The sequence below is a fragment of the Saimiri boliviensis genome, chromosome 2 (assembly GCF_048565385.1).
Source record: "Saimiri boliviensis isolate mSaiBol1 chromosome 2, mSaiBol1.pri, whole genome shotgun sequence".
In the NCBI taxonomy this organism is placed as follows: domain Eukaryota; kingdom Metazoa; phylum Chordata; class Mammalia; order Primates; family Cebidae; genus Saimiri; species Saimiri boliviensis.
Genome location: NC_133450.1, coordinates 169,659,241 through 169,679,524, shown reverse-complemented (window position 1 = coordinate 169,679,524; position 20,284 = coordinate 169,659,241). Strand labels below are relative to the sequence as shown.

Sequence of the window (20,284 nt, the reverse complement as noted above, 5' to 3'; positions counted from 1 at the left end):
CTTGTGAGGAGGTCATTTACATAATACACCACCGGCCCAACCCGGGTCACACACCAGTTAGTTCTTCCCATTATATCAGATGCAGTTTTAGTTCTACATTGTCTTAAAAGTATTTTAGAGAAAATTTTGTTACATGGTAGAAATCAGTGGAAGAAACACATTAAAATTAACTAAAAAATTTCCACAGAGCCACCACTAATAAGCAGTCATTCTAGGGCTTATCAGTTGGATAGAGTTCTTTGGCAAAGTAACATTAAAAGTACCACTGAAAAGTAGTGTTCTGTCTCTGGGATATTCTGTTTGTCTTCATATTTGGAGATCAATCCTTTTTTAAATAAAAGTTTGAGGAATATTTTTTCCTTTCTACTGAAATAAAAGGGCCCCAATCTTTGAAAAGCAAAATCTTTAAGAAAAATAAGTAGCTCTCCTATACAACCCAAAACATGCGTTGAGGAGAAACACTTTTTTAAGGATTTTTCATCCTCATCTACCTTGTTCTGTAAAAATGGTTTATAGACACAACGTTATTTCAGTTCCAAGTTGTCATTGACAGTCCCAGAATACATCAGATAAAATAGCTATGTTTTGAATAATAAAATACTTTACCCAACTTCCCCCAAGTTTGTGAGTAATACTCATTCTTTTAAATTTGAAATAGCATACTACTGATAATGAGGTTAATGCATTGCATTTTTTTTAAACAAAAATAAAAGACTCATGAAAACCTGCATAAAATATTTATGGAAATGGAGTGTTTGAAAACAGGCCAAAATTTGAGCTTAGTTGCATAAATTCTTATCACGGTTTTAGTTGGTTTGCTGAAAATATTGCAAGTCATACTACTGGAATAAATAGCTGGGAGACCAAAAGGCTACACACCCAAAGTTTGAAGCCTTCATTTATGTACAGTTACTAGAAAAACACAAGTGCTCTTATGTTTATGTCTTAACACATAGGGAGGCACTTTGAGGTACTGCTTATTGGTTTGAATGAGGCAAAACATTTATTGATAGCAGGAAAATCTTTCAGTCTTCATTTGTATTGTAAGTATCAGGAGCTTAGTGAGTAACTAACCATGTTGAAGTTCAGACCCACATCTAGGATGACAAGATATTCTAGGTGTGAAGAAGAGTACAGATGTGCTCTCAGGGGTGTTCAGTCACACAGAAGGTAGCAAACTTCAGAAGACGGTTGATAGGTTTCATTTGGGTGAAATCACAATATGCCCAATCTTTTTCATTTTGGAGTTTTGTCACATAAGATAAATGAAAAAGCAAATTGCAAAAATTGTAGATTAAAAACTTTTTTTATTCTCAGTTGAAATTTTGCTTTTTAACAGTATACAACTCTTGATACTAGGTTACAAACACAGAAGTTCTGATACTTCAATTTCGACATTATATTTTCTTAAGAAAAGCGTTCATCTCGGTTGAGTCTATGACTTGAATTAATGTAATGTTATGAGTTTAGCTACACCAAATAACCAGTAATGCGATTGGGCTACCCGCCTCTTCCTGCATCTCAGCAGAGTAAACTGTGAAACATAACTATATTCCTGTTTTAGCCTTTTATTGTCATTTCATCAATGAATGTCAGCCTGTGATTTAATCTCGTTAGTCACAAAGCCTCTTGGATCTCTGATCTATCTCTTAGACTTATCTTCTCCTGTCTCTTCATTTTTACTCTATTAGTCATGAGAACCCCAGGAAGTTTGTGTACCTATTTTTTCCTTTTCAATTTGCTGTGAAGCTAAGACACGTTTTCTTACCTTTTTCTTGAGCCAACAGACCTTCTCAAACAGAAACCCTCCTTTGTCTCTAATCCTGCTGTCCTCAGGCCCATTTCTTTCCTCTCCCCAGAGTCTCAATTTCATCCATCCTTGACTCCACAATGTCTTCCTTGTGCAAATAAAGCATTAGAGGGGATTTTGAGTGGGGCTGAAGTGTGCAAGGCTATAGGGTTTCTAGGATGCCTGTCATAAAGCTAACAGAATTGCCCTCTTCCTTCTGTTTATAAAAGCAGCTTTCTTCATGATTAGAACACCTTGGAGGAATTTTACACAGGTCTGCCTGGGCCTCTTCCAAGGTGGTTATACATGAGTTAGTTGCATTTTTGGTCTCAGATAGGCATGTGAATAAGATGGGAAGTAGAAAGATGTTAAATACTGTGTTTTAGGTTTGGCAGTTAATTAGCAGATTTCCAGGTCTTTGTTTGTGGTCCTTCTGGATTTTATAAGATCAAGTTGAAGGTTTTTGAAAAGCAAGAATGCTCTTTGTGTAGAGTGACACAGAGGAAAGGGAGAGACACATGCAAGATTTATTAGGGCTGAGATTCTAAGCAGTAGTGTCAAAGCTATTCTTTTCTATATAGTTGTAAATGAGTCTGTTTTTAGTAAATTGAGAAGCCAATAGGACCATTCCACACTGACAAAGAGCAAGCTGATTCACACAGTCATCTTTAACTAGGTAGCTGTTAGAATAATCTTTATTCTGAGTGATAGAAGTGAAATGCAAATAATTTTCTCTGTAAAGAACTCTGATGCTTTAAAGCAGGCGTCCCCAGCCTCGGGGCTGCAGACTAGTACTGGTCCATAGCCTGTTAGGAACCAGGCTGCACAGCAGGAGGTGAGTGGCTAGTGGGGCCAGCAAGCAGGCAAGCATTACCACCTGAGCTCTACCTCCTGTCAGATCAGTGGTGGCATCAGATTCTCATAGGAGTGCTAACCCTATTGTGAAATGTGCATACAAGGGATCTAGGTTGCACATTCTTTATGAGAATCTAATGATAAATGTAACATGCTTGAATCATTGAATCATCCTAAAACTATACCCCGACTCACATCTGTGGAAAAATTTTCTTCCGTGAAACTGGTCCTTGGTGCCAAAAAGGTTGGAGACTGCTGCTCTAAGATGACTGCTAAAGTCTTCAAGTGTATCCTGATAACATGGTGTAGTGTTAGATTTTGAAAGTCTCTAAAGACCCTTTCCTCCTTGTTTATCCCTTGATTTGTCTGCTGCTGAGCTGCTGTTCTATTAGGAACAGGAGGCTGCCCCTCCATTATGAAGCATACATATGAAATCTTTCCTGAGAAGAGGAAATTCTAACTGGCCTGGAACCTGCTTTCTTCATACAGGAAATTCTTTTGAAGAGGGCATGATAGTCAGAATTAGCTGGGCGTAGTTTTACCTTTCATCATTTCTCTTACTCAGACTTGATTTTTGTTCCCTGGGAGGGCTGAGTGGCATAGGTCACCCATTTTTAGGGGAAGCCCATTTATAAGTTACATTTGGTTTCTATTCAAGAAGAAAAATAATAAATACCCTCTGTTCTCTTTCCTAGTATTCCTTATCATTTGCTCATATGTTAAAATCTATTTGTATTTGTCTTAATGATTGGCAGTTCTCAAACTCCATCTCAAATGAAGACTTTGAACTCAGAAACTGGATGATCTGTATAAAAAGAAGTCATTGTCTCTTTTTCATCCTACATGAGTTTTACCATCTTTGTTCCTTTCCTCTGAGAGTTGTGGCCACTAGTTGTCAAAGTTTGTCTTAAATTTTATCAGAAAGATAAGCAAATATGTTTGATCTTCAAGTTGTAGGAAAGGTGATTTAGCCATATGAATAAATTTAAAGACAAAATTATATTTGCTGAGGGTGAATTTTGAATAAATATTAGGCAACCATTGGTGTCAAGTGTGAACTTTCCATTTGATTGCTAGTTAAATCAGTCCACATCTAAACATGGAAACTTCTCTATTGCTGTGGAAGAAGACATCTGTATTTGGTTTATTCAAACCTGCTGATGTCTCTAGAACTAAATTTGTTCCTATATAGGCCTCTGGGTAGCTGTAGCTAAAAAGCAGAAATGTATAGTTTTAGCTTGTCTGATTACCTGACTTCCAGCCCTGTACAGGTGTGCAGGAATAAATTAACAGGAGCTACCTCTGATGAGCCACTGCATACATTAACAGCAGAGGTGAAGATGTGAAAACATGTTACCTACCTCCTGTTATCACCTTCTCAGCAGAGCAGCATCCATTTTTTCCATCATTCCCTCTGTTTGGAAACTTATGCAGAACTTTTTCTAGAGAGGGCTTTTCAGCAAGTACACACGATTTCACCAGGCAATACCTCTTAAGAAATGAGCCACTTAGCACCAATTCGAGGCAACTATTAGTATATTTGCCCTAATATAATTAGCTGTCAAATACGATGTGGTAATCCCCTCCAAGTAAAAGAGGAGAACATTTTAAAGCATTAGCTGTTTTGTTTCATTGCCAATCAAACTGCAAGTCTCCATGTCTAAAATTCTTTTATAACGTAAAGTTGTGCAGGTCCTCTGACTTCTAAATGTTAAGGAAGAGGTTTTTTTTTTGTTTTTTTTTTTTTTTTCCTGCTACTCTATTTGGTTTCACAATAGAGCCAGATCAATAGACCTTTTGTGCTTATCTCCATTACTTTCCGTCAGAAGCAAACACACAAAATAAATCCCCCTCCTGAGTAACTGCTAGTTGTGGCCTCCTCATGCAAAACTTTGGTAGTAAGATAAACTTCAGTGTCATTCCTGTCCCTGGGGTTCTTTTTAGATACTGGGAGAAGAGCAATGAGCAAAACAGTCTCCTTGTATCATGGGGAGAGACTCTGTCAAGCCTAAAGTGAGCCTCGGATCTTCCTAATGACCTCCTGCTGGCCCAGCTGGATGCAAGACAAGCTCATTTAAGCCTCTGCTGACCTTTCACTCCTCCAGTACAAGAACCACACCAGTCATTTCCACTGTCTCCAGAACTGTGTACCAAATAGACCACAACGCTTCATGGCTGACGAATGATTTCCTTTTCATGATGCAGAGAGATTTTTTATAAATTTCTATTGATGGGAGTGAGCATTATATATTTTGTGGCATCATAATTTCTATTGCACAAACATAATGCTTCTACATAGCTCTTATTTTTACCTTCCTTATAAAGGAACAATCTACTACTCTTGCCAACATTATCTTGAAAATTCAGGCAAAAATATCTGAGCAGAATGCACCTACTGAATGCACAGGTGGTATTTTTCATGATGGGACCACTTTGAAACGGTCTTCCTGATTTTCACCTCCCTCTGAATCTATCTGACCTTACAGACTTTATGGTGTGAATCTTTCTTATATTTAACCATTCGAGATACTCATTTTGTAGCCAGTCTTTTCTTTTTAAAAAACATAGGCTGTTTTCCATCCAGAAGAGGGTGGTAAGACTGTACATGTACATTAACACTCACTTATATAACCCGGGTAAGTTCAGTTCTCTCTTAGGTAAAAGGCTACCAACTCTTTTGCTGTAAGTGCTCATTCATGGTTATACCAAGGGAAAAGGACACCTTCTTTGCCTAAATTTCAGAGTGAAGGTTTAGCTGTAAAGCATTTTTTTTTCTTTTTTTAAAGCCTTCTCAGAAATAATGTGTTTGCCATAAGACTCCCACAAGCTTCAAATAAATGAACGTGGCAGAATTGGAAAGAAGTTTGTCCTTGCCAAAAAATTGCAATGTCATAAAAGAGGGATTTGGTAGCTTTGATTCTTGAGTGCCAAGATGTGTGTGTGAGGGAGAGGCAGGAAAGCTAAGACAGAGGGAGAAATAACACTTTTAAGGAAAAGACAGTTTTTCTTCAGTTATTTCACATAAAACTACTTTTAAAAAATACCTAGATTTTATGTCCTAATGCAGGCTGCTTGAATTAAAACAGGAGTTGTAAATTCCTGGTAAAAAGCTGTTACGCCTAAAGTGTTAGTGATCTAAACTCTAGTACTTTATAGAGTTTATTACTTCTTTTATTAACTAGGGGGAGAAATGTTACCCACTTCTAGTTTAATTCTTTTTGTTGCTTGCTCTAATTTTGCCTTTACCTTAGGAAAGAAAAAAAAAAAAAAAAGATAAGTGTTTCTAACAATATATGTAACCGGTGCCTCAATTTTGCCCTTGCATATATCAATCTGAATTATTACCAGCCATTCAAAAATTGTGCTAATGTTCTAATCTAAATTCATCCACATAATGTGTATGTGTGTTTATACATAAACATCCACATAAATAAGAATATCAAGAGACAGATCATTCTTAATTGCCAGAATAGACATCTACATCTTGGAAAGTGATGTATGAAGTTACTTTATCACATTGATGGGAAATAAGACAATTCTGTAAGTAAAACAAGACCGATTTGGGCACCGAGAACAACAGACCTGCAGCTGGAAGCCTTATAGGTCTGATGGCCAGCGGAGGGGAGCCGCTCTAACTCTGCTGCCTTTTTAGTCTGCTCTGTCACTGAGGGGGCACTGGTGGGTCAGTTCGCTCACTCGTAATTGTGTTTTACAGACTTCTAAAGCAATTGGCTCAGTCAGTCCCAATTCAATAAAAGTGGAGAGCAAGAGAGAGAGAGCACTTTTGTTCTATTTTTTACTTGAAATTATTTCATTCAGCAGTCTGTCTTTTTTATTACCAGGACTTGACATTAGCACTCCAAGCTATATTAGCATCCATTTCAGCAGTTCAGTAATGGTATTAAAAAAACACTTAACTTCAACGGTGAATGGTTGTATGACAGTACCATAAAAAATCCGCATTAAAAAAAAAACTTATGTATTTGTCCCAGCAAATTATTTTTCACTTGTTTAACCACTTCAAAACTATATTCTCATGACGGGCATTCACGAGGACTTTCTTATTCTCAGCAACAGCTAACAGTGGTGCTCGGTTGATGAGGGAATTGAGGAAAGAGGAAAGGGAAATCGAGTGAAGAGAGTGGGTAGGTAAAGATGCTGTTTACCCTGTAGTTAGATTACCTTCCATTCATCAGCAGAGATGGAATTGGCAACCTCAGAGCACCCAAGGTGAAATTCTTGGATCCTCATGCATGACTGGGATTTGATTTTGAACCCAACACTCTCCAAACTTGGGAGCAAAGCCTAACTACTTTGGCACTGCAGTGTGCTCATAAATGACTACATTAGTTTCTAAATTTTGATTAAACATTCAGTAATTAATCAATGGTAGACACGAAGCAGTTGGCAAGGTCCAGAGCTGCAAAATGTTTAAGACATAAAACATTACAAAGTAATTATAATATGCTCCTTCAAGAGAAGGATTGCCTTCAATAAAGAGGTAAATGATAGCATCCTGTTTATTGTGGACGTAGGCAGCCAAAGCAATATGATAAACTGCTGGAGATACACATATCAGTAATCATCCACATTATTAGTGCCATTAATCATAATTCCAAAAATATGACAGCAGCAGCCAACTTTTTGACCAATTTTGCTTCTGCCTGTTGGCCATTATAACTTCACTAATAGACTGCAGAGCTCCTATGCGTGGCAGTTTGCATTGAGAATGGAAGGTTAATTATATTTGAGCTGCTGATTTCTTCTCTCCTTGGAAAAGACTTAGCACTTTGACAATCCCAGGAGCTCACTGTTGTTAAATCAGTAAAAGTACTTTATTGAAATTTTCTTTGTTGGTCAGGAATGAGATCTTTCAAATGAGATATAAGCACCAGGCTGGAACAGTTGCTAATGTTTCTTGCTTCAGAGTGATTCTTGGGCAGCAAGATGAACTCAGTGGTTTCTGTAGATCACTTTGTTCTCTCATTTCTCGGGTAAAAAATTCAGTGCTATATGGTGATACACAGGAAATCCCACAAGACTAGTGGTAGTCTCAACATGTATTATATATGTAGGACCAGGATGTTGGGAGTGGTTAATAACATCAGAGGGAATAAGTACTTCTTTAATACAAAATCCTGCATTTCAAACTATGCCTGTGCAAATAAAAAGTAAAAAGAACTTCACAAAATTCTTCTGTTTCTAAATATTAAAACATGTATTAGCATACATGCATTGCTGGTTGGTTAAATGAAGTTTTCATGTTTTGGCTGGTAGTTTTGACATTATTTACTCCAAGTTGTAAATTAGATTATGCTCACTGTTTTTGTTCAGGTGTCTTTATTAGCTTCATTTTCAACACAGAATTCTAGATAAAGTCATAGCTAAATAATAATATTGATTGTCCTATGACATACTGTCACCTCCCTTGTGAACTCATGCATCCTGAATGTTATCTTTTAAGAAGATCATAAATTACTCATTTTAGGCTGGGTGTGGTGGCTCACACCTGTAATCCTAGCACTTTGGGAGGCTAACACAGGCAGATTGCTTGAGGCCAAGAGTTCAAGACCAGCCTGGCCAGAAAAGCAAACTCCATCTATACACACACACACACACACACACACACACACACAAAGCTGAGTGTAGTGGTGCATGCCTGTAATCCCAGCTACTCAGGAAGCTGAGGCGTGAGAATCGCTTGAACCTGAGAGAGGTTGCAGTGAGCCGAGGTTGCAGTGAGCCAGGGTTGCACCACTGCACTCCAGCCTGGGCAGCAGAGCGAGACTATCTCAACAACAACAACAAATAACAAATGAACCATTTTAATGATATAAAACATTTTCGAATGTTTATTTTTGAAGCGTTTTCTTTGAACATGAGGTCAGAAAGAAATTGAAGCCTTATGTTATACGTATTAAAAACGAAACCTTTTAAAACGAAAAAAATGTGAATATGAAGAGAAAAATTAACTCATTATTTTGGAAATAAAGCTTCTAAAATCTTTACATAAAGTCAGTCTGTATAAAACAAGGAATGGAAGGCTTGAGGGTTAATTTGTCCAAGGTAAACATAAAACTCAGAATTAAAGCTCAGATTTATTCTCAGTAAGTCCTTAAAAGATGCCAGGGCTCAGGGCTTTGCTTTTTCTTACCCAACAGTAGTAGTAAAGTGAGCACCATATGAGCTGCCTGACTGAGAACATTTCCAAATGCTGTGAAAACATAATCCTGTTCACAATGTAACACTCATCTCACATTACAGTTCAACAGGCACCTGCTGAATAATCAGCACCCTTGAGAAGCCTCGATGTGTCAGGTACAACTCAAAAGTAAAATGGTTAGGTAATGGTGCTGCTGGATATCAGTTCTACGCTTAACCTGAGCATCCAGCATACACGTTTTCCATCCTCCAGTCTGCCTTCCCAAATGCCATCACTACATTAACATTTTTTATGCATTCCACAGCAATGACAAATTGTTTTCTAACTGTAGTGCCAGATTTAGTATGCGAAAGACATGTTTGCCTCTGCCAACAAGCCAATAATTCTCACTAACATCTTCAGAGTTACAACATTTATAAAGTTGCAAAGTGGAGTAAACAAACCATCTGTTTGGCGCTTCCATATATGTCATGCTTTCTTATTAGCATATTACGATTCATTTAGTAAACAAATTTGGTGATTTTGTTCACGTCAAAGTTAGATCGGAAGCTTGAAGATGATTAACATTCCTGGGACAAACACATTAATACATTGCTTCCCCTGCAAAGTTAGAAGGCTTCTCAGGAGAATCACCCCTTGTTGACAAGATGAGACTGTCAATTTTGTTTGCCTGCCACATTAGGGGCCGTACGGGGATGGCAGGCTCTGAGAGAGGGGAGTCGTGTAGGCAGCATAATTCACTGTGAATTGAGAAAAGAAGTCTAATTCTGATAAATGGTCGACCCCAATACATCCTACCTGTTATTACAACAGACGTGCCGTATCTGTGCAGTAAATTAGCTAAACCTCTAAAGAGTTTGGTGGGAGCTTATCTTCAAGTGAATAATTTGAATGTAGAGGAAACTGTCTGCGTGACCAGTATGGATGATTTGTTTTATATTGAAAGGGGTTGAAATGACTGAGTTTCAGACTTTTAATTTGCAAGAATTTGCTTAGATTTTGTTCTTTGCATTTAATATGTACTTCCTTACGTTTGGGGTTTTTTGAGTGTTACCCACTAGAATTTCACATTGAATTTTCTTTCTGGGCTCAGGGATGGTTTTCAGACCTTTTGGACAGAATCTTCAAATAATAGCCTGTAGAACAACTACTAATTTTACAGAAAGTTATAGTGTCAAAAGTAACATTTTGTGCATAGAGCCATAAGCATCCTATCATTAATAAATGATAATACAAAAATTTTGAGGTAAGTGTAATAGTATTTTAGCAATCCAGATAAGAAAAGGACTAATGAGAGGCAGGCAGAAGTTTTAATTTTTCATTTCTGTGGATTTGGATAGCAGTTTTACATTTCTATTCAAAAGTATTATTGACTCGGTAGTCCCACAATACACCTAACCCGAGCATCTAGACTTACCCAGATTGGATATAAATTTCTCTCTCTCCCCCTCTCCCCATATACTTATATGTACACACATACATACAAACAAATAGGCATGCATATGGTATCTGCTCTGTCATTATGATCATCCTGTACAGTATCATTTGAGAATTTGGGAATGTGTGTTTAATGGCAGAATTGAGCTGTAAAATAAAGGCAAAAACTTAAAAAAAAAAAAAATGGGACCTCAATTATTTTTCACTTGAGGAATTCTAATTAATTATCAAGTGTTTTTTTCGATTCACTAAGTTCAGAATGGCTCAAATCTGATTAAGAATTAAGAGTTATAAGTTGGGCACTTCATGCAACCTATACCATGAATCATTATTCAGTCTCTGACTGCCACAGTCTTATTTTCTGATTTCGTCATGCAACTTGTTTCTTTGTTGTTTGTTTTAAAGCTCCTTCCCTGTATCTTAAAGCCAAGTTTAAAACCTCAAAACACTTTTTTAAGATAGTGTGTTTGTTTTCAGTTTTAATTTTTATTGGCTGGACATCACATTAAGTCTAACTGGGCATTTGGACAAGTGGGAAAGGGAGGCATGAGGAAGGAGAAGGCCCAGGCGAGACTTGCTTTCTCTCTAAAGGGCACTGGCACTTACCCGACTACACTGGATGGATTTTGCGTCTTCTGTGGTTGCATGGTAAAGTGTTCATCAAAGGAGCAGATAAAGACTGGTCGTCCACTTCAGTTCAGTTAGAGTACTGCCACTCACCATTTCACAGAAGAAAGAAGTTTGGTTCTGCAGCACCCTCCCCTCAGTCCAAGGCTTTATAACTTTCTGCTTTTAAGGGTGATCTTGGTCTTTAAGAGGCTTTTGGTAAATTCACATTATAGAAAGAGTACAGAGGTTTAAAGGAAGCATTTGTAATTCCAAGCATAGCCCAAATTACAGGGCTTTTTCATGCCCTAATTTTGTGGCATTCCCTTATAACACACCAGGGTATTAATAGCGTCACAGTTACCCTTTGTTGTGTCACTACCGCCTTTTCTTGGATATTGTGTTACTGAGTCCTACATTGGGATCATTGTTTTCTTCCTTCTACAGTGTATTTTGGGAAAATGCTTCTTGAAGACTCATGCATATTATTGATGGAAGGGAAACAAATGTACTTTTAAGTACATCCTCTGTGCAGAGTATTCTACTTTACCTGCAGGACACATAAGATTGAATAAGATTTAGCTATGTTCTTCTTGAAAGTGACCATCTGGGGCTCAGGTTTGGAGCACTGCTTAATGAGTACCACTGCAGTTATTGAGACCAAATCCTTACCCCTTCTACCTGTGAACTCATTTTCTGTCTCCATTCCAGTCATTTTTTTTTCCTGTAAGAGGAATTTCCTTCTATATATATTTATTGCCTTCCAAATCAAAGCAAGTAGAAACAAGCCTTCTACTGTTTATGTTCTTATAGAATATAGAAATTTTAATACAGTCTAGTTTTGATTATTCTTCCCTCTTTCCTAGAGATAAATATTCAGAACATTAATCTGTTTCTAGAAAAACCATCTCTATCTATCTTGGGAGAATTCAAAACTGGTTACTCCTTGGATTCTTTGTTCCAGTTGTTACATAGAACAGAGTATGGCTTCCTCTACCAGGTAGTCCTCCTCCTGTTTCTAGCACTCTGTGGCCTTCCTCCCAATTTAGGGTCTTCTCTCTACATCTGATTATCAGTAGGTGAGAGTTCTTTCTGTGTCTCTTCCATCTTCCCTTTCTTTTCACCTCTTCAGTTTTGCTGATCCAGATAAACTTGTAGTATTCCTCAAATTGCTATTAACCCTAGGTCTTTGTGTCTCATGAGGACAGTATTTTATGACAGCTAATGGTCTGGATTGACTGATTCAACAGTCCAACAATAGGTCTTTGTTAAAATCAAGTACTGTCTTTTGTCCATTCTACGGAGACTGAACCCTAACCTCTCATGGGGCAGAATCAGTACTCTCAAAAGAATTTTAGTCTGCTTTCCTTCTGCTTTCCTTCCTGACATCTTAGGAATATTGTGTGAGTCTGTGAGAAAATCTTCAAGCCCACTATCATGAGAGTGAACCCGCAGACTTTCCTCAGTCCATCATTCCTATCTCCACTTCAAGTGTTTTGCATATGGCATTTAGGAGGATTATTAAACAAAAATGAAATAGATTAAGAATTGAACATAAAAGAATCAATTCTCTTGAACTGTGGTTGCATAATGGAAATCGACTATCATGAATGAACCCGTGTACTGAAGTTATGAAGAGCAGAGCTAATGCACAGCCATGAGTTCATCTTTATTATTGTATTACACCTGAATCAATTGATAAAGTAGCTTTTTTTTTAAAGCGAGGGATGGCACTTAATTGAATAAAAGTCAGTGTAATTATATTAGCAGAGGCCAACAGTACTGCTGACAGCGGAAAAGGGACACTGTTGAACAGAGTGCCAGAGCTGGTCTACACATTTCTGCACATCGTTTGGTTGACAGATATTGAGGGCTGGTACATCATCTAATTAGATTACAGATTTCTACTGCTGTAAGTGAGAAAAGAAGAGACAATCTCTTCCTGGTAACATATTGGTGGAGATGTGTAATTTCACAAGTCATCTAAGGGAAGATGTGTCCATCTGGGTGATCAGTGTGTCCTTTTCTCAATGTTAATTTATTCTTCCTTATTCAGTGTGTCTTGATGTGACTGCTGTGTGTCTGGCTGCTATTTTCTCAGCAATGAACCTAGGAAGTGGTAGCTGCAGGTGTGTGAGACGCAACAGAGTTCTAGATTACACTCACTGCAAAATGTGTGCTCGTGAAATTAAGAAAAGGGGAGGTGTTAAAAATAATAAACAGAGGGGTTGGATTTCGTGAGCTGCTTATACTTGGCAGATTGTTTTATCAATAGAATAATAGCGCATAGCATAGCTCTACTTCCACATTCTTGTAATAACTCTGGTGGCGTTGTACCCACATGTCAGAGTAAAGACCTCACAGTAGGCATTTCCTGCACTTTGCTTAGCAACCTGCACTTGGAGTCATCTGCCATCTGACGCCAAGGGAACGGGGAATTACTGTGTCAGAGCAGGGACCGTGAGGACAACTTCTGTTTATCATTTACATAACCACACACTGCATGCATCTGTTTAGAACTCATTTGTGGATGATGGTGATGATGCTGTGAATTTGGTTTATTTTAATTTGATTTATGATTTTTGGATTATACAGCTGATCTGAAAATCATCAAGACAGCATATGGGATGATCGCTTATGACAGAAAATAATTTTGTGATCAGATGTTTTAAATCCCTATTTTATTGTTTAAGTTTTTCAAAACCAGATGTCTAGAATGTGAATTTGTTTTCTCTCTCTCTTTCTCTCTCTTTCTCTCTCTCTCTCTCTCTGTCTCTCATTCTTGCTTTCTTTTGTGATCGATTTAGCAAAAGATTAGAAAGCTGATCTTATTGTCACAAGGTAAGCTCAGCCTTCCTAAGTGCAGTTGGAGAGGGCTGCTGCCTTCTGCCCCTTAAAACCCAGAGTGCTGTATATTGTCTTGTGTGGAAAGGTGGAGAAGTCTTCCCCACCTTTCTTGTCTCTGAGGCACATACCTCTCAACCATCTCTTAAGAAATATCAGCCGTGTTTGTCACCAAATGGAATGATGTATTTTGGTCTTCCATACTTTTAATTATAATCGGGAGGTCTGTTGAACTTTATATCAGCCATTTAGGTCATTTCTTTTATCACAATTACTTCTCCAAGATGTAGAGCTTCCGCCAGTATTGAGAAGCTTTTATTTATCTATAGATACAGTAATTTATTTTTTGGAAGGGTAACCTTCAATTTAGGTACTGTTGAACATGCGAGCCTTTGCAGGTGGAGAGAGGTATATGCCCAAGGGCACTTTAAAAATAAATGGGGGATATAAATACAAAGGCAATGATTTCAGATAGATGATAACATATCAGGCTTTGTAAATCACAATGTCCCAACGGATTCTCTGGGACAAATCCTGTCTTTTTAATATATATATATATATATATATATACACACACACACACACACACACACACACACAAGCAAAGCACTCAATGAGTAGAATAAAAGTTTTGCTTGTCTAAGTAAAGTAGGGGTTTCAGTTGTTAAAATCGAGGAAACCTATGTTACTGTTGTGCTTGATTTTTTTTTTGTACTTACTGTGTTTTAATTTTTGTACCTTTGGGTTTTTTCTTGTTGTTTACTATGACTTTTTATATATATATATAAAGGTGGGTGGGCTTTATTTTTTAAAAAGTTTCTGTTTTTCAGTTTTTGTCTTAATTAAATTTTAAAGTAGAATTACTCAAACATTTTTGATTCTAAAATGCAGATACTTCTAAAAAGTAAATGTATTTTATTATTAGATTTAACTGGATTCTTAAATGATTCTGAGAAAAGGCATTTGTGTTGTTAAAGACAGTCTGTAACCCTATTTCAAATTGTTTAATCTGTTTAGCTATTGTTTTTCCTTAAAACTTGAAATATAGAGAGTTGAGAAGGAAGATATCATTATTTTTTGAAGTTATATCTAAATTATCTAGACTATTTACTTTTTAAAAAATGAATTATTTCTATACCTCAAAATACAGTGTTCTGTATAGAAAATATATTTATTTTTGTTGTTTCTAGGTAAATTTAGACTATCCCATTTAGACAAGCAGAAAGTTTCTGTTCTCTTATTCTATTTAATATATATTCCAAAATCTCTGTCATGAGATTCTATGCAGCTCATGCTGCTACATAGTAAAACTAACAGAGAAGTCATTGAGAAAAAGGTGCATGGGTTTGCATTCATCCTACAATTGATAGATTTTACTCTCTTATAAAGATTATGTTAATGGCAAGTTCCCCTGATTGCACCTCCCACCACCACCACTAACTCCCAGATCCTGAGGATATAGGGGAATGCTTGCTTTTATAATGGCGTAATTAGCAGTGAATGTGCTTATTTGATACCTTGTGAAAGCTGAATCAATTTTAAAATGCTCTCCTTTTTCTCACCCCTCCCCACGCCCTATTCACCTACCCCCCGCCCTTCCCTCTTACTTTCCTAGACACAGTGCCAACATAAACCTACATCGTAAACTGTTGACCAAAGAACTCGATGACATGGGCCTGGACTCGTCGCAGCCCTCCCTTAGCAAGGACCTCCGCGATGAATTTTTGGCGAAGATCTATGGTGCCCAGCACCCTCTGGGGCTCGATGTCAGGGAAGACGCCTCCTCTCCCGCAGGGACTGAAGACTCCCACCTGAACGGGTATGGGAGAGGCATGGCGGAGGACTACATGGTCCTTGACTTGAGCACCACCTCCAGCCTCCAGTCCAGCAGCAGCATCCATTCCTCCAGAGAATCTGATGCAGGCAGTGACGAGGGGATTCTTCTCGATGACATTGATGGGGCGAGTGACAGTGGGGAGTCGGCACACAAGGCCGAGGCCCCTGCCCTCCCTGGCAGCCTAGGAGCTGAAGTTTCGGGATCTCTTATGTTCAGCAGCTTGTCTGGGAGCAATGGTGGGATCATGTGCAACATTTGCCACAAAATGTACAGCAACAAGGGGACCCTGAGAGTGCACTACAAAACTGTGCATTTGCGAGAAATGCACAAGTGCAAAGTCCCAGGTTGCAATATGATGTTTTCCTCTGTACGAAGCCGAAATCGGCACAGTCAGAACCCTAATCTCCACAAAAACATTCCCTTCACTTCAGTAGATTAGTCTCAGAATGGACACTACAAATGCCAGCTCTCACCAGATGGCCTACGTGTTTGAACTGCCATAGTCAGTGTGCGCTTATGTCCTCGGGGTGTGTGCCTGTGTGTGTGTGTGTGTGTGTGTGTGTGTGTGTGTGCGCGCGCATTTATATATGCTCTGTGGCTACGTAAACACACACATATTTCCTTGAGATAAATAAGATAAACACTAGGTGCTTTTGAATTTTTTTTACTTTTCCTTTATGGTTTTGGGGAAGGTGAGGGATCTTTGATTTGAGGGTGAAAGCAGAGTACCCCTTTAAACACACACACACACACACACACACAGAGTGTGCAACTAGCCCCAGTTTTGACAGAATAATTCTTGGTCTTCCCCAAAGAGACAATTTGTTGTACCCATGACTGTCGCCTGCAAAAATAAAAGGGAAAAAAAAGAAAAAAGAAATGAAAAGGACCTTCTTACAGTTGTCTTTTGTGAACTTTAAGGTTTTGAAAGAATCCTCAATTTAAGCATGGCAGATTCACCTGTAAATATTTAGCCTTGAGGGGCCATTGATGTAAAACAATTGTATTGATGGTTGTTTAACTTTTGTTTAATTTTTACAGTTACATCCAGCTGTTAGATATGCAGGAAAAAAATAGTTTGCTGGCTAGCTCTATTCATTTATGTTAGCATTAATGCACATTTTTAAAAAAACAAAACAAACAAAAAAAAACATGGTCTTGTTTTTACTACCTGTTAGATAATAGTGGTAAAGAGGTGCTGGCATGCTTTACAGCACAGATCTGATTTTTAAAAATGTCCCGTACTAGTACATAAATCCCGTCATGCACTTTTTTTCATACACTACAAGGGGATGTGTAATATCCATGCTTCTTTTTTTATCCTTAAACTATTGCCATACTTCAGTAAGTGTCTTTTTTAAAAAAACTTCACTTGTATAAAAATGGTCTGGTCAGTATAGGGCACAAATGCCAAACAAAAGTATTAGTGTTAACACAGAACTGCCAACTTTGCACAAGTTTCCAGAAAAGAAAATACAATTAGTCACTCAACATAACCACAGGCCAATTTGTTGGCCACCAAAAACCGCTTTTTAAAAAAACACTTGGTGATTCTTTCAAGTGCCGAATGTTATTAGAATCAACATTGCATCCTTCTTGCTTATATGTTAAGTTACATAAAAGGAAAACAAAATTATGTGGTGTGAAACAGCCAAGGCATTTATTCTTAAGAGTCAGGATAATATTTCAAGATACAAAAGCCCAAATTACCCACTACGGAACAAAAATGAATACAGTAAAAGAGTTGAACACTCATTTCCAAGGCCCTAACCCTTATCCTTTAAAAAGAAATCCCCTGAACTGAGTCGGCCTGTTGTATGGCTGTCTAATTTGTTGCAAATTTCTGCAGTCCTACCGTAATTCAGGCCTGTTTGATAGACAAAATCAAAAGGCGTTTAGCAGCAGCAGTACTTGGAAGCTTTGAAAACATGTGCTAAACTTGAATTGAGCAACACTCCTTTCTGAAAAGCCAGAAGAAGGGGGTTTTAAAGCAGGATGTCTCACTGTTGAGTGTTTTGTGTTTCCCCACACGATTTGTCAGAGAGAAATGAAAGCAAGCCTGAAACCAAGCAATCGAGAGTGAGAGAGAGGGGAGAGACTATTCTCCAAACCTTTTTTGTTTTGTTTTGTTTCCGATGTTTACACATGTTGCCTGAGCTGGTTAACCACATCGGCAGCCTCAGCTACCACAACATACTGACTAAATGATGATATTTACTCAAGTTCAGTATGCAGCCAAAACCATTAGGGTGTGCATTGCAGACTGTTTTGTTGTCTTTTTTTTTTTTTTTTTTTAAGTGGAGGGGAAAAGAAGAGATAAATAAACAAGGAATATTTTGTCAAACAATACACAATAATTTAAAGAGAATGTATTTCTTTTCTTGCATTGAATGGCCTCAGACATTTCATCAGTCTAAAAGTTAGAAATACCCCTTCGTTTTAACTTATGTTGTTTCCATTTTTCATATGTTTTTGTAATTATTTTTTCTATGTTCACATCAGCATTCACTTCCGTTAAATTTGCCAAAGGAAACTGTTAATATGTTTCTGTTGTTATTATTATTCCTGTAGGATTTATTGTACCTCACAGTATTTATTGTTTCCCAAAATAAGTATCATTAGTTGGGGATTCAGTATTTTTATTTGTGAAAATTTCAGAAACAATAGATTCTTAAAGATAAGCTAGCTGTGTCTAGGAGCTTTATCTTTTCACCTCTTTCAGAGGATGCCATGGAGTTCATTTGAATTCTTCATTTGTTCCACAGGGAGGAAAGACCAAAAGTATTTGCAGTACAAAAGAAACTATATCAAACACTGTGTTAAATAACAAGTGTTTATGGTAAAAGCTGAGGAATTAGTAATAACTGTTTTTGTTTTCTTGTACCTTTGAATTCCCCAAAGTCTTAACTGCTTTATTTTGGTGTTATGTTAAATTGAATAGACAGAGATGTTTTCCTTTGTTTTATACCATTTAAGACTCTGTACAGTATGTTTGTGAAAGATTGAACTAGAATAATGAAAGTTTGTTTGCAAACATTTTGGTCCTCTCGGCGTTCTCTGTATTTTGCTGTTGCCCCATTACCAAATGATTAGATTCAAAATGGGTGGGAAAATATTTTTAGTATCCCAACAAAACATAGAAACTCTGGCTTTTGCAACGTGCATAGACTACATGTAGCTTTATGAAAACAAATACACGTTTTTATTTCAGCAACTTTGAAAAGTTATACTTGGTTGAGTTATTAGAACTCATCTTGTACAAAAGCAATGTTTAGTCTGTTTAATGTCAAATAAAAGGTCAGATAGCTCTCCTGAGTGAATTATATAGCTGTTAGCAGGTCACATCAGCAAATGAACCAGGCTTAGATCAAATGTTTGTTACTTGCTGCAAACTAAGTTAATGTGTATAGCCAGTTAAGTCCAGAAGTAATGAGATTCTAGTAGTTTCCCTGGCTTGGAAACATGAATATGTTCACTTGTGTTTTGTCAGAGAAATGGCAGTAAGTCCTGGACAGCTGACACTTTTGAAGTGTCTCCCCTATTTGCTACTACTTTTGTGCCTCAAGTGCCCAGTTGTTACGGTGGCCTTCTAAATGAGTAAATAACATTTTCCAGTATAAAGCCTATTTGCTTAAAAGGGATGGGGCAGTGGATGGATGTAGTACATGCAATGGAAAATCATAAAATGTACAACTCTTCGGTTCCTAAAGTTTTCCTTGTTCTCGACTGTAGCATTTGGGCTTAACTAGAATTCTAGTTAAGATGGTGATCCCACGGCTTACTTGCAAACAGGAAGGATAAAGAGATCAGCATTTTAGTCATTGAGCTCTTCATCTTTGCCTATTCCTACTCATGCATTTTTTCACAGGACTTTCCTGTTGTTAAAACAGTTCCTCCCAAGCCACATCCATTCTGTGCTGGCTGAAAATTAATAGTGATGTAGATTTTCATCAAACAAGCTTCTTTCTGTGTGATTGGTTTTAGCCAGAGTTTATCACAGGTACAAAGTTGGCTGGTATTACTGTGCATGTTCTCTAGCTGATGTTGAAACTTACTGTCTTGATCATATAAAACTATGTTTTTGTAAATAACAGGTTTAGTCTGCTTTCGGGAATATCTGCATGCTATGGAAAGAAGGCAAGGAAAAGGATAGATAATAAGTAATTTGGTTTAAATGTGTGATAAAAATCCTTGGCATTCTTTGTTCTGGTATTAATTGTATTTAAATAAGTCAACACAATGTAACTCATTCCAGATCTTAGCCAGCTGCCCTGTTCAGCCTGTTGCCTTTTAAAGGTTTGAAGGTGTTTCCCTTTTCAACATGGCAAACATTTTTGAAACCTTTTTGGCACAATGGTGCCACTGTACTCATAGTGTTACTTCTTTAGTCATGAATTTCCAGGCCTTTCCAGTAAGAGAAGAAAGGCACTTAACTGGTTAACAGCTTCATTAGCATACATTGCTCTAAGGTGGGGGGCGGGGGGGAAGTCTGAATATATCAAGAATGGGCTGTTCCAGAGGCAGTCTCCTCATTTTACTGAGGAGAAGCTATGCACGAGGTTCCCACAAATACAGAGTGACCTTTTTTTCCCCCTTTCTCTGTACACACCCCAGGTGTATGCCAAGCAAATGAGAATGAGGGCTGTTGACAATGAAAACGTAAGCTAGTCACCAGATTGAGACAGACATGCTGCTAACTGCTGACAAGTTGACCTGAGCAGTCCTAAGTTGTATCTGGTCTGTTAGTATTGGG

General features: G+C 37.7%; 1 protein-coding gene across 6 annotated transcripts in view; it reads left to right on the top strand.

Moving 5' to 3' along the window:
• BNC2 (basonuclin zinc finger protein 2) overlaps positions 1–18,567 on the top strand; it is a 450,289-nt gene extending 431,722 nt beyond the window's left edge. For 4 of the 6 annotated variants that reach the window (XM_074394875.1, XM_074394876.1, XM_074394877.1 and 1 more), the window contains one exon: positions 15,310–18,567. In XM_074394875.1, the coding sequence (XP_074250976.1) occupies positions 15,310–15,970 (661 nt within the window). In that variant the 3' untranslated portion in view covers positions 15,971–18,567. Of the gene's footprint in view, positions 1–13,657; positions 13,692–15,309 lie in introns of all 6 variants that reach the window. The other 2 variants (XM_074394881.1, XM_074394879.1) reach the window with 2 other exon arrangements.
• The last annotated feature ends 1,717 nt before the right edge of the window (positions 18,568–20,284 follow it).